The sequence below is a fragment of the Hemitrygon akajei genome, chromosome 10, assembly GCF_048418815.1.
Source record: "Hemitrygon akajei chromosome 10, sHemAka1.3, whole genome shotgun sequence".
Lineage (NCBI taxonomy): Eukaryota > Metazoa > Chordata > Chondrichthyes > Myliobatiformes > Dasyatidae > Hemitrygon > Hemitrygon akajei.
Window position 1 is genome coordinate 167079631 of NC_133133.1, and position 14216 is coordinate 167093846.

General features: G+C 37.1%; 1 protein-coding gene across 2 annotated transcripts in view; it reads left to right on the forward strand.

Annotated features, from left to right (window-relative positions):
- The window catches only part of lrriq1 (leucine-rich repeats and IQ motif containing 1), a 165969-nt gene that overhangs the window by 96077 nt on the left and 55676 nt on the right, over positions 1 to 14216 (forward strand). Inside the window, exons 18-22 of one of the 2 annotated variants that reach the window (XM_073059634.1) lie at positions 1398 to 1514; positions 4925 to 5011; positions 9171 to 9304; positions 10335 to 10418; positions 11428 to 11516. In XM_073059634.1, the coding sequence (XP_072915735.1) occupies positions 1398 to 1514; positions 4925 to 5011; positions 9171 to 9304; positions 10335 to 10418; positions 11428 to 11516 (511 nt within the window). The remainder of the gene's footprint in view (positions 1 to 1397; positions 1515 to 4924; positions 5012 to 9170; positions 9305 to 10334; positions 10419 to 11427; positions 11517 to 14216) is intronic. The other variant, XM_073059635.1, reaches the window with a different exon arrangement.

Sequence of the window (14216 nt, forward strand, 5' to 3'; positions counted from 1 at the left end):
TTCCTCATTTTTCCCATAAACTCACGCCATTGCTGCTCTGCTGTCATCCCTGCTAGCATCTCCTTCCAATTTACTTTGGCCAACTCCTCTTTGATATCACTGTAATTTCCTTTACTCCACCAAAATGCTGCTACATCAAACTTTACTTTCTCCATATCAAATTTCAAGTTGAACTCAGTCTTATTATGATCACAGCCTGCCACAGGTTCTTTTACCTTAAGCTCCCTAATTGTCTCCGGTTCATTACATAATACCCAAACCAGTATAGCTGATCACCTAGTAGGGTCAATGCAAACTGCTCTAAAAAGCCCATCTGGTAGGCATTCAACAAACTCACTCTCTTTAGATCCATTGCCAACCTGATTTTTCCCAATCGACCTTCATGTTAAAGTCTCCCATGACTATCAAAACATTGCATTTCTGACATACCTTTCCTATTTCCCTTGTAATCTGTGGTCCACATCCCAGCTACTGTTTGGAGGCCTGTATATAACTGTCATCAAGGTCCTTTTACTCTTGCAGTTTCTTAAATCAACCCACAAGGATTCAATATCTTCCGATCCTATGTCACATCTTTCTATTGAGTTGATGCCACTCTTTTCCAGTAGAGCCACACTAATCCCCTCTGCCTACTTTCCCATCCATCCGATACAATATGTAACCTTATGCATTCAGCTCCCAATTACAAGCATCCTTCATCCAAGATTCACCGATAGGCACATTATCATTTCTGACAATCTGTAATAGTGCAACAAGATCATCCATCTTATTTCTTATACTCCGTGCATTGAGATATTACACTTTGAGTACTGTATTTGCTATCCTTTTTGATTCTTCATCCCTAATGCACTGATAGACACCCTGCTGGCTGCAATTTTGTCCAATCATCTGCCTGCCCTTTCTGACTGTCTGACTGTGTGCTATCTTTGCTTTTTTATCATTTGTTCTATCATTAGTCCCTTCACCCCTCCTCACCCCGCCAAATTAGTTTAAACCCTCCCCAACTGCTCAAACAAACCTGCCTGTGAGAATATTGGTCCCCGTCAGGTTCAGGTACAACCCGTCACTTGTACAGGTCTTACTTTCCCCAGATGAGATCCCAATGATCCAAGAACTTGAAGCCCTGCCCTCTGCATGAGCTTCTCAGTCACGCTGATCATCTGCCAAATCATCCTGTTTCTACCTTCAATGCCACGTGACACAGGTAACAATCCAGAAATTACTAACCTGGAGGTCCTGCTTCTCAGCTTTCTGACTAGCTCTCTAAATTCTCTCATCAGGGCTTTTTAGACTGTTATTGGATCATGCCAACATGAAGCTCTTAATACCTCTTCATTATTTAGCTTTTAGCATTTTAATTTTTATATAAAAATTAATTACTTAGTGTATTTATTCAGGCACATTGGCGAGGCTGCCTCCTACGGAAGAAGCTGTCTCGTGCTTTAGCTGCTGTTCTTACTGAAGAAGAGGATGACTTTGAAGAAGTTAATTTGAATGAATTTGTATTTGATGAGGTAAGTAAACATGAAATCATGTTCCTCAAACTTTATCACATCAAGGATTGTAATGTGTTTGTGTTGATGCCTATCTATGGTTGGAGCGTGAGCCGAAAGTGGTGGCTGCAAAGTTTATCAATCCCCAAGGCCCAAACAAGCCAAATTGAGTTGTGGCCCAGGGATTTAGGAAAAGAGAGAGAGAGAGAGAGAGACACCCCCCCCCCCCCCCCCACCGCTGCTCCCAGAGAGTGGCATCTGAAACTGATAGTTTGGGTGGGAGTGCTGTGGTAGGTTATATGGAATCTTGGAAGCTGGGCCTGAGTGAGATAATGAGCTGAGATTGGGACCTAGCTCAAGAGATCAGGGCTGGGGTGTTGGAAAATAGTAAGTATTAGCCTGGGCCTATTGAGAGAGAGGGAGGAAGTCCTAGGAAAAGTAGAAATTATTGCAAAGAGGTCATTTGGGTTAGGTTCTTAATTTATAAAAAAGCAGCTGGGTTAGGTTCTTTGTGCTAGACTCTTTAAATGAAAAATATGACGTACTGTTTAAATAGTGTGCAAAATGAATCATTCAGTGTGATGTGCAGCACTAGAAATAAATAGCACCATGAAATTGTATTTCTTGACCAGTGCTAAACACTGAAAAACCCTCATTTGATAAATGTTCAGATTTTAATTTACTTGCATTATGTTCAACACTATTAACCTGTTCTTGTAATATTGCACAATGCAGTATTAGCTGTACTTGTGGAAAAAAATGGGCCCCTTCCCTGGTCAATGTTATATAAATCACATAACCATCATTAATGTATCTGTAACTGTCCTCAGACTATCAAATCTAGATTTCAGTTCAGATTCAGATTTATTTATCGCATATACATTGAAATAAATAATGCAATCTATCATTTGCATTAACAATCAGCATATACGAGCACATTTTAGGGCAACTTGCAAGTGTCGTCACATACTCCGATGCCAACAGAGCACGTCCACAATATTTCACAGAGCAACACAAGCAGCAACAACAACAGCAAAGCAAGCCCCTTTCGCATCCCTCCCAGCCAGCCAATCACCCGCACACACAGACTTCAAACCTCAAGACGTACATCCTAAAAGAGTGGGCCTCACCTTACTGCCAGTGGCAGCTTACCCAGAACCATCGCTGGCCAATGTATTGAAGATGGATTTTATTTTTCCTGGTATACTGGTGTTAACTCTCTGTCTAAACTTATCCAAGTGCTTACTGGCAAGTCATGTCTTAGTGACTTTATTGGGTTTTTCAACAAGGTGATGAGAGTGATTGATGAAGGTTGAGTTGTGGATGTTGTCACATGGATTTTAGTAAGACATTTGATAAGGTGCCTCATGAAAGGCTCATCCAAAAAATTAAAATGCATGGGATCTATAGAAGACTGAGGGTAGTGGTTGAAGGAACTTATTCTAGCTGGAGGTCTGTGATTAGTAGTGTTCCACAGGGATCTGTACTAGGACTTCTGCTGTTCATGATGTATATAAATGATCTGGATGAAAATGTAGATGGATAGGTTAGTAAGTTTTCAGAAAGATGTTAACTATCTAGACTTTAGAAAGCTCTTTGACAAAGTCCCTCATAGGAAGCTGGTCAAGAAGCTTAGGTTGTTTGGTACTCAGGGATATTGTAGTCAATTGAATTCAACCTTGACTTAGCGAGAAAAACCAGAGTGTGGTAGTAGATGGTTCTCTCTCAGTTTGGAGGCCTGTGACTAATGGTTTGCTGCAGGGATCGTTGCGTCAGTTGTTTATATTAATGATTTAGATAATAATGTGGTAAACTGGATTAGTAGTTTTGTGGATGACACCAAATTGGGAGTGTATTGTTGAGCAAGATAGGCTATCAAAGCTTGCAGCATGGTCCATCTGAGAAAATGGGCATAAAAATAGCAGGTAGAATTTAACACAGGCAAGTATGAGGTGTTGCACTTTGGGGAGTACGGACCAGGATAAGACTTGCACAGAGAATGGTAACATTGGGATGTGTGGTAGAATGAAAAGGTCTGAGAATACAGATCCATTATTCCTTGAAAGTGGCATCACAGGTAGATAGGATCATTAGGAGAACTTTTCAAACATTCGCCTTCATAAATCAAAGTACCTACTGAGTACGAGAGTTGGGATGTTTTGTTGAAGTTGTATAAAATGTTGGTGAAGTCGAATTTGAAGTATGCAGTTCTGATCACCCACCTGCAGAAAAGGTGTCAGAAATTTTGAAAGCGTGTAGAGCAGAGAAAATGTATAAGGATTTGCCTGGGCATGAGTACCTGAGTTACAGCAAAAGTTTGAATAGGTTATGAAGTGATAGATATGTGTTCAATTGTAGCATTTAAGAGAAGTTTAGATAGGTATGTGGATGAGAGAGGTATGGAGGACCATGGTCTGGTTACAGGTAGATGGGACTAGGAAGAAGACTAGGTTGGCACAGACTAGGTGGGCCAAAGGGTCTGTTTCTGTGCTCACTGTGATTAAAATCTAGCCTCAACCAGAATGCAAACTTTTTCACCTTTTTCATTGAATATAAACTGAAAGAAAAGTTTGAACTGCTAGATTTGAATAAGAAAATTTCTTTAAAACTAGCTAATAATATGAAAACATAAATTATGGTCAAAATCATTTCCAATCAGGATTTTAAAGCAACCAAATAAAATTATTTATATTATGCCACCACTCTTTTGTATGACATGGTGCTAATAGAAATAGTGAAAACCTTTCTTAGGGTTCTAGGAATAATATTAAGCACATTGTTTATTAGCATTAATAACTGAATAAGTCTTACAGAGATGAATACCCTGTGTTTTTCTGGGAGCATTAGCGGCATGATTTCTCCCATTCAGGTGTTTTGAGGATCTTTTCTAGAAAAGAAATGTCCCTTTCAATTTTTTTATATTTTGTAAATAAGTATTTTTACAAGTAAATTACTAAAGTAACATTGACTTGATTATTGATAGAAGGTATTTAAAAAAACAAATGAACTGAGGCAATAGCCAACATAAATTGTAAAAAATATGAATTCAAGAATTACCACCATAATTTTTATGCTAAATGTAGACAGTGTTGTTATGGAAAACATACTATAAATTACACTGGAAAGTAGAATTCTTTTGGGAGAGAAACATTAAATTTCCAGAAAAGAACCTGAATACACCATTATTATTTTTGGCATAAAATGCTCAAGATCAAAAGCATTTTGAAGGATTCTTGTTCTACGAGTGCCAAGACATTTTCATCATAAAGACATGATTTAAAGATAAAGCCATCTGCCAAGTTAACACCAGAATCCTGAAAAAAAGCTTTTATGATAACCGTTTTTGTTCCTAATGTGCTAAATGCAATTGTTTGATTTTTTTTCATTTCTTTATTGAATTTTGTTTAAAAAGAATCTACTACTTCACTTAGGCAACCTTGGACAAGGATTGGATAAAACTAGATCCTGGGGTCTCTTCTCAAACTCTCCCACTTCCAAAATCAGACCTACAACGAAAGGTATTGCTTTATGTAAACCAGTTCCATTCCTGTTTTAACTGATCCTTCATTGAACGTGGCATTGGAATATGAATTAAGAATTGCAAAGGCATAAAAACAAGTACTTCAGAGTGTCCTGACATTCATCAGCAGTGACACATGGAGTTTGTCTTCTGGCTTTTCTTCCAAACACTTAAATTAATTGCTTTATTATTTGTTCTGCCGTTCCTTTACACTGCAGTGGCATGTAAGTGATGCACTGCAGCTGTATATTTGGCACAGAACTGGAACGCTATGAGTAAAAATGTAGTTTAATATAGTTTGATTAACGAACAATGAATGGAGTAAAATTTCAGACCTCACTAGAGAACAAATTGAAGAGTTATACTAAACAAAAATGATGCAATTCTTTAAAACTTTGAAATAGAAGCAGCTTGATTTATCAGGTTATTCTTTCCATTTTATATTGATGGGGAGGGAAAGCAAATCCTGGATTTATCTGTATGTTGAAAAGCAATAGTAACTTTTATACCTTGTGTTTTTAACACCTTTCATATAGTATAGAAGGGGTTTCTGATGTAGCAGTGTTCGCTGAGCTTGGCAATTAGCTTGCAGACATTTCATCACCAGTCGAGATGATATCCTCAGTGACTCCAAAAACTACACACTGAGGATGTCACTTTGACTGGTGCTGAAATGTCCACAAGCTAATTGCCATGCTCAGTGTACGCTGCAACATCAAATGCCTTAACCGAAGCTACCAATATTGTCCACCATCCTAAAGAAACAACTTTATTCTGTGAGGAAAAATATTAACTGCTGGGAACTTAACTAATTGACACAATACTCTTAAACACATTTCAAATGAGAATAGACCCAGGAAACATCTTTTCCAGTATTAATACTAGTCTGTTGCTAAATTCTCCACTCAAAATGAATGAATGTCAAAGTGAAGTTGGAGTATACAATATAAAATGTTCACTCACTGATGTACCCAAAAGATCATATTACTGAGTAAGTGAAAATTTATTCCATTATTGAGGCATTTCCTCAAGGATCAGGAAGGATAATTGCTTTACTTAATAATTAACTTTGTTCTGTGATTCTTTTTGTTTTTATTTCACCACTTATCAACTAAAGCAGGGGTTCCCATTTTGGGATTCACGAACACCTCAGTTAATGGTAGGGGTCTGTGGCATAAAAAATGTTGGGAACTCATGAACTAAAAGATATCTGATGATGCACTGGAACCTGTGATTAATATGAGTCTGTAAGGTAGTTAACTTTCTCTTGCATGAGGTCATACATAGGCACATTTTCATTTGACAAAATATATCAAATACAATTAACTTGAGAGAGAAGGACATAGAAATATTGGTTCAGATTAATAAAATGCAAATTTAGGACTGACAGTTTGAAGTTCTTCAAGCAAAGAGTGACCTTACCAAGGTTAAAGCCTGCACCAACTATATCCAAGGAGTTGGCATTTATCAGAACCTCAGCCGGACCAGACATATTAAATAATGAGCGAATACATGTCCTGAAGCACAGTCTCATGTCCCAAAATTTCACTACCATGGAATGTTTACCAGGATGAATGAACCACCAACAGTATAAAATAAGCTTAAGAACATTCAGGCAGAGTAGTCCATAGTACTGACACCCTAGCCATCCTAAACATTTATTTGTTCCATCATCAGTGACCAGTGACCTGTGACTGCAAAAACAACAGTTAGTTGTTTCAGCTACTCCAACAGTATCTCTCAAACTTCTGGCAACCATCATAACATCCAAAGGAAGCAGGTACTTAAGGGCACTAAATTGCAGCATCTTCTCCAAGTCCAAATCACCTTGATTTGGAAATATATTGCCATTCTTACACTGCTGTTGTATCTAAATCTAAGAATGTTATACCCAATAACATTGGGAGTTCTTCAAAGTTCAAAATAAATTTATTATCAAAGAACTTATATGTCACCGTATACAACTCTGAGATTCATTTTCTTGTGGGCGTATTCAATAAGCCATAACAGAACCAATGAAAGATTACACCAACTTGGGCATTCAACCAATGTGCAAAAAAACAACAAACTACGCAAATACAAAAGGAAAGAAAGATAAATAAATAAATAAATAAATAAATAAATAAATAATAAGTATTGAGAACATGATGAAGAGTCCTTGAAAGCAATCCATAGTTTGTGGGAACATTTCATTGACAGGGTAAGTGAAGTTGATTGAAGTTATCCCGTTGGTTCAAGAGCCTGATGGTTGAGGGCTAATGACTGTTCCTGGACTAGGAGGTGTAAGTCTTGAGACTTCTGTTCCTTTTTCTTGATGACTGCAGTGAAAAGAATAACATGCCTTGGATGGTTGGGGTCCCTGATGATGGATGCTGCTTTCCTGCAACAACACTTCGTATAGATATGCTCAATGGTGGGGAGGATTTTACCCTTGATGTACTGGGCTGTGTCTACTACTTCTGTAGAATTTTCTGTTCAAGGACGTTGGTGTTTCAGCAGAAGGACTTCTATGATTCATGAAGATAGTTAACCATTTTTTCCTTCAGAACAATTAGGAATGAGTAATAAATGTTGCCCTAATCTTAAAAATGAATTAAAGTAAATATTACAACACTTTATATGCACTTAACAGTATTTATGAACACATTCCTAATAGTAAGCAAAAGTGAACAAAAATTGTGCTACATTGTGATAAAACAAATTTAGAAGCAAATTACTGTGGATGCTAAAAACTTGAGTTAAAAATAAATAGTAAATCAGAGAAAAAAACAGAATTAACATTTTAGGACAAAGATTTTTCTTCAAAACTAGGAAAGCAATAAATAACTGATACGATGCAGAAAATTAAGAAGGGAAGGAGGAAAAAAAGCAAAGTAAAAACTTTAGTTAGTGTGAACAGTGCAAGAGATTAAGTGATGAAAGGGAATATACTCTAAGGCAAAACTAGATTATAATTTGAACAAGTAGAGAATGAAAGGATCAGTACAATGTGTAAATGAGAGAAGCAAAATCATTACCAAAGAAAACAGTGTGAATTCTGGAAATTTGAAATGAAAACAGAAAATGCTGGAATTACTTATTCTCAAGCTATGTCTGTAAAATCTAATGCTGTACTGTTATCAACAAATGTCACAGTTGAGCTTTCTGTCACCCTTCCATTAATGCCACGCCTCATTCACAAACTGAGCTCTGTTTTTCACCACCTGCTTTCAAAGACTTTCAAAGGATTCAGAGTTCATTTATTAAAATATGTATGCAGTGTACAACCCTGATATTCATTTTCTCCACAGACAGCCATGAAACAAAGAAAATCATGGAAACCTGTTTAAAGAAAAACATCAATCCTCCTCCCGCCCACCGCTCCCCTGTGCAAGAAAGCAAAATGCGCAAGCTTTCAATATTTGTAGAATGATGCCTCATATTCCAACTACGCACACTGTAACCTTCAGGCCTCAATCTCAAGTTTAATAGTTTCACGTAATGAGTATTTCTAGTATTTTCTATTTCAGATTTTAAGTATCTTCAGTTTTTCCCTTTTCAGATTCTGCATATCTCATTCACACTTCCTCAAACCTAAGCAATTCCTTTACTTGTCTATTATCACTCACTGTTGTCTTGTTTGTCATTTCTGTCATCAGTAAAGACAAGGGTGGCATGTACATAGGAACATGTACATGTACAAGGTCCTCTTCAAGTTGCACATCATTCTTATCACCATCCCACCGTTTATATTTCAGGACTCCTTCGGGTATTGTGGAGTAGCTTAACCACTGATTGCAATAGTTGAAGGTAGCGCACCATCACTTTCACAAGGGCAGCTAGAAAAAGGGAATAACTGCTGGCAATGCCATCTATACTCACAGCCAATAATCTGGATTCAGAAAAATCATCTCTTCTGCCTTCCCTTCTATTATGTTTCTGTTTGCCTTTTCTCCTTCCTCCCTCTTCTTAAAACCTATTACTCATTAACAAATGTGGAATAATTAAGGAATGATTAAATTCTTTTTCCAGAACAAATTTTGTTTGCTTGCAATTTGCCTTGCAATGCAGTATATTGTTATGGAGTCATAGAAATGTACAGCACAGAAACAGGCCATTTGGCCAATCTAATCCATGCAGAATTATCTTTCAGTGTCAAGTTATCTTGTGTCTTCCAGGCCCTTGCTCATTATGCTCCTGATTCACCCACCTTACCAGGACAACCACAGTTGGCATGGCAAGGAGATGATATGAATACTGTTGAAAAAATTGAATATCCATCCTCATCTCCTCTTCAACTGCACTCACCCAGGTAGAAATGGACAAAATCCTGAGCTACTGTATAATGACATGGCTATTTTGTTGTAAAGGCACAATAGAGTTTAATGTTCCTCTATCAAGTAGAGATATCTGAAACAGAAAGCACATCATAAATTTGCTCACCTTCTATGTGGTAATAGATACATCAGATAGTAACTTATGATCACGCCCATGATATTGTATCCATATGTTTTATAGCTAGCAGCTTAACTGTGAAGGTTATATTTTTTAACAAAGAATCGCTACAAAAATACAGCATTAACTAATTGAACCAAGCTGCTCGTGATGATAAATCATACTCCTTTGTGTTTCTGCTATGATTTTCATAATGATCTTTATTTAATTTTAACTTCTAACAGATAAATTTCAAAACACTGTTATTAATCATTAAAGTGATCAATCACTGAGACACCTTCCCCCACCCCCTGCCCACCACTTGCTATCACAGCCTTCCAAGTTCTGCAGTGCTTGATAGGGTCTCAAGTGAGCTAGTACTAACTGGCTGTAATTAAGAGACCTACATTGAGATGTCTACTTGGTCTCAAGCAACTTTCAGACTGATTTAACTAGATCAGCATTGGTTCCCAACAGTCTCAGAGGTCCAGTGTACTAAGCAGCCTCTGTACAGTAATTACAAAACTGAAGCTAGTGTGTTGAATGTATCAGTCAAATGGTGATTACAGGTGCTATTGGAAGTAAACAGATAAGTCTCTGTAACAATCAGCTTAATTCATGTCCATCAAGAAACATAAAAGAAGAGCTTAAAGATTTGTCTTCAGACTGTTAAAATTGAGCTTTGATCTTGATGCTGAATTAGCTGTGATGTCAAGGCAACAGCTAAGATTTAAGCAAGTACCATTAGTTGGGATTCCAAACAAAATTAACAGTAATTTGAACCTTGTTGGGTAGTTCTCTTGAAACATATTTCTGCTTGCTTCTCTGTGTATATTGTCTACTGGGCACTCACGAACATTTAACAAATCCAAAACTGCTAAGTTTTTTATTGTTATTTTTTCACATAGAACGTTGTCAGCATTCTCTGAGTCTACATCATGTGGTAAACAAAGTTTCATGTCTGAGAAAGAAGAAAAGATTTCTCTGGAATGGTAATCCCAAATTATGAAGTTCACTTTTTATTAATACTCTAACAGAACAGAATAAATAAAACCTTACATTGTATTTGTCAAAGCATAAATCTCCTTAAAACCATGATTTTATGTTGAAGACATTCGTGAGGCTTATTTTGGAGTACTGTGTGCAGTTTTGCCACCTATCTACAGGAAATATGTAAATAAAGTTGAAGGAGAAAATTTACAAGAATTTTGCCAGGTTTGGAAGACCTGAATTACAAGGAAAGATTGAATAGATTAGGACTTTATTACTTGGAACATAGAAGATTGAGAAGAGATTTGATAGAGGTATACAAAATTATGAGGGATATAGATACAGTAAATGGAAACAGGCTTTTTCCACTGAAGTTGGTTGACCAGGGTGAAAGGTGAAAAGTTTAAGGGGGAACTTTGTCACTCAGGGTCATGAGAGTGTGGAACAACCTGCCAGCACAAGTGGTGCATGCAAGCTCAATTTCAATGTTTAAAAGAATTTTGTATAGGTATATAGATGGTAGAGGTATGGAGGGCTATGGTCCAGATGCAGGTCGATTAGAATAGGCAGTTTAAATGGTTCAGCATGGACTAGATGGGCCAAATGACCTGTTTCTGTGTTATACTTTTCTCTGACTCTATGACTCTATTTAAATTTTTATTACACTTTCTATCTTTCTATTAAAAAACAAAACATATATTCAGTTCTGTGTGCCACAATTATTCAATTTTAATTGTTACCGGTATTTTTATAATATTTGAAAAAAATTCTTATCATTTACAGCTATTGATTCTATTCATTAGAAGTATAGGTCATGCAGAAAAATGTCATAGATTCTTCATAATTTCTAAAAATAGCATTTTATTGTATGTATATTATAGTGTTTAATTCATGTTGATGTTTCCACTTGCTTAAGTTTAAATTTTTGTCGTTTCTTTCAAGGGCAGTATATGTATTTATTTCTTATAAATTATCTTAAACTGTGTACCTTTCTGTTGGTGTTATTGATAGGGGCTTTAAATATGTCCACACTGCACAACTGATGCTGAAACGAGCTCAGAAAATGAAATCCAAGAAAGCAGAGGCCAAAAAATTGCAGGGTATGTTTACATTTCCTCATGCAACTTGACAGCCATGCAGCAAGGCAGTCGCAGGGAAAAGAGTTGGGTTTAATCCATGTACTTTCTGTTAATAGAATTGTTAACTCCTGTTATACAAGATTCTTATGTCAAACGCAAATAAATTTTGTTAAATGTTTTGACATCTTCTACACAGCATTTCTGTGTTTGATTAGTATTGCCTTAATCATATAGTTATAACTTTGTATGCACAAACGTAAAATTAATGGGCCACATTTACTCAGTCTAACTGGCTGCCCTCACTTGCCATCTATCACTATCATTCCTTCTCATTCTTGCCACTCATCAAAACTCCCATGGCTTTTCAAGAGGAGTAGAATATAAAAGTAACGATGTAATGTTGATGCTTTATAAAGCACTGCTGAGGTCTCACTTGGAGCATTGTGAACAGTTTTGGACCCTTCATCTAAGAAAAGATGTGTCGACATTTGAGAAGGTTCAAATGAGGTTCACAAAAATTATTCTGGGATTGAAAGGCTTGTCAAATGAGGAGCATTTGATGGCTCTGGGCCTCTACTCATTGGAATTCAGAAGAATGAGGCGGATCTCATTGAAGCCTGTAGAATGGTGAAAGACCTCCATTGAGTGGATATGGAGAGGATGTTTCCTATAGTGGGGGAGTCTAAGACCAAAGGACCCAGTCTCAGGATCTAGGTGCATCCTTTTAGAATGGAGATGAGGAGGAATTTCTTTAACTAGAGAGTGTGGAATTCATTGCCACAGGCAGCTATGGAGGCCAAATCATTAGGTATATTTAAGGCAGAGGTTGATGGATTCTTGATTAGTCGGGGCATGAAGAGATACTGGAAGAAGGCAGGGAATTGGGGCTGAGAGGAAAATGGATCAGGCATGATGAAATGGCAAAGCAGGATTGATGGGCCAAATGGCCTAATTCTGCTCCTATATTTAATGGTCTTATGGTCTAATGGCTTTCCTATGGCTACATTTATTTCTTCCGGCTCAATGGCATCAGTCAAACTAAAGGTCTTGCTGCCATTGTCGCCCCAGGGTGACAGCTAAGCCTCGGGCAGCAAATAGTGAACTTCTGTCTCTAGACTGAGTCAATAAGCCCTTTACAAGTTTCTGTTGTCAAAAGTTTCACAATTCTTTTATATGTCTCTAATTGTCAGGGACATTTAAGAACATTTCAGATAGATTTTAATAATTTGAAAATGTAACAAAATTCCTGGAAAATACCAGAAAGAATATTTTCTTAAAAATTAGAGAAAGGAACAGTAAAACAAAAATAATCACTTACCTTTTCAAACAAGGTCATTAATTCTGTTCATATGAGTGGGAATGTATCACATAAGCCCGAGCAGTCAGAAGCAAGACGCCTCTGGCCCTCTGCTGTGAATCTTTATCATCTGCCTTGGATTCAGTACTAGTTTGAGACCTGCAATTCATTTTTGTGTTGCAAATTCAGGTGCAAAGGTCAGAGTCGAGTTGATTTACAAAGAGGACAATTCTGGCAGAACTGGTGAATAAATGTAAAAAAGGACATTATACAAATGGATATCTCCACTTGTATCTCAATCTAATGGCACTCTGAAAGTTTCTGCACTGATCTTTCGAAACTTTTCCCATCAAAGCCAAAGTACGTTTATTATGGAAGTATGTCTATTTTATACAACTTTGAGATTCGTATCCTTACAGGCAGCTACAAAACCCAATGTACAGAGAAAAGAAAGGAAAAGAAATCTTGTTCTATCTTCTTTCTCACATTATTGACTCAGGTGTAGAAATTTGAATGCTTTGGAAAGTAAGTGTTAGAACAGCAAAACCTGAGGATGTTGATTCTGATTGACCATTCGCACCGAAACATCATAAAATAGTTATGTTAGTGTAAAATCACAGAATACAATTTCTGGAGTGTTTAACAGCAACTCACTATTATTGATTCTTATTAAAGTCATGCCTACACCTATTAAAAGGGAAGTGCTTACAGCTTGTAACTATTGTTGAAAGCCCTTCCAGTTGTTTGGGAATAATTAATCAAATACTGGTAAACCAAGCCCAGAAATGAGCACCTTAGTAATATTGCACCCTACTAAAATGTTGAACTGAGATCAAGGCTTGGGCCTACTCTGGGCTGCTCTGAGCATTTGGATCCAAGGACACAATCTCGTTTGGAATGCTGTTGCTTGCTTCTAATGTTTGCATGATTTGTGTATTTTTTCTTTTCCTGGGCATTGGGTGCTGGTCTTTTTTTTTTAATGCGTTCTTTCTGGTTTCTTGTGGCTGCCTGTAAACAGACAAATCTCAAGGTTGTATACGTTCTTTGATAATAAGTGTACTTTGAATCTTGACTTAGCATTCAGAGTTCAGAGAGAGAGTACCTCAGTACCTTTGGGCTCAGGAAGCTCTTTACAATTGTATTTCTATACAACATTGGATAGAATCCAAAAGAACAGGATATCATAACAGAAAACCACATGGGTAGGTCACTGAATGCATCAAGAAATTTTGCCTCCCAATATGTCCTTCACTGATCACATTTTCTTGGCAAGCTGCAATTGTGAGCAAATGCTCTTTGGCGGCATGACATTTAAAAAAAGCTTAGGGCCTTTTGGGACTTCAGCGGGCTACAATCATTACAATCTCTAAGGCACTTGGCAAAGGCCAATAAAAAGAACTGAGATGTAAGCGGAGTGTCCGTTG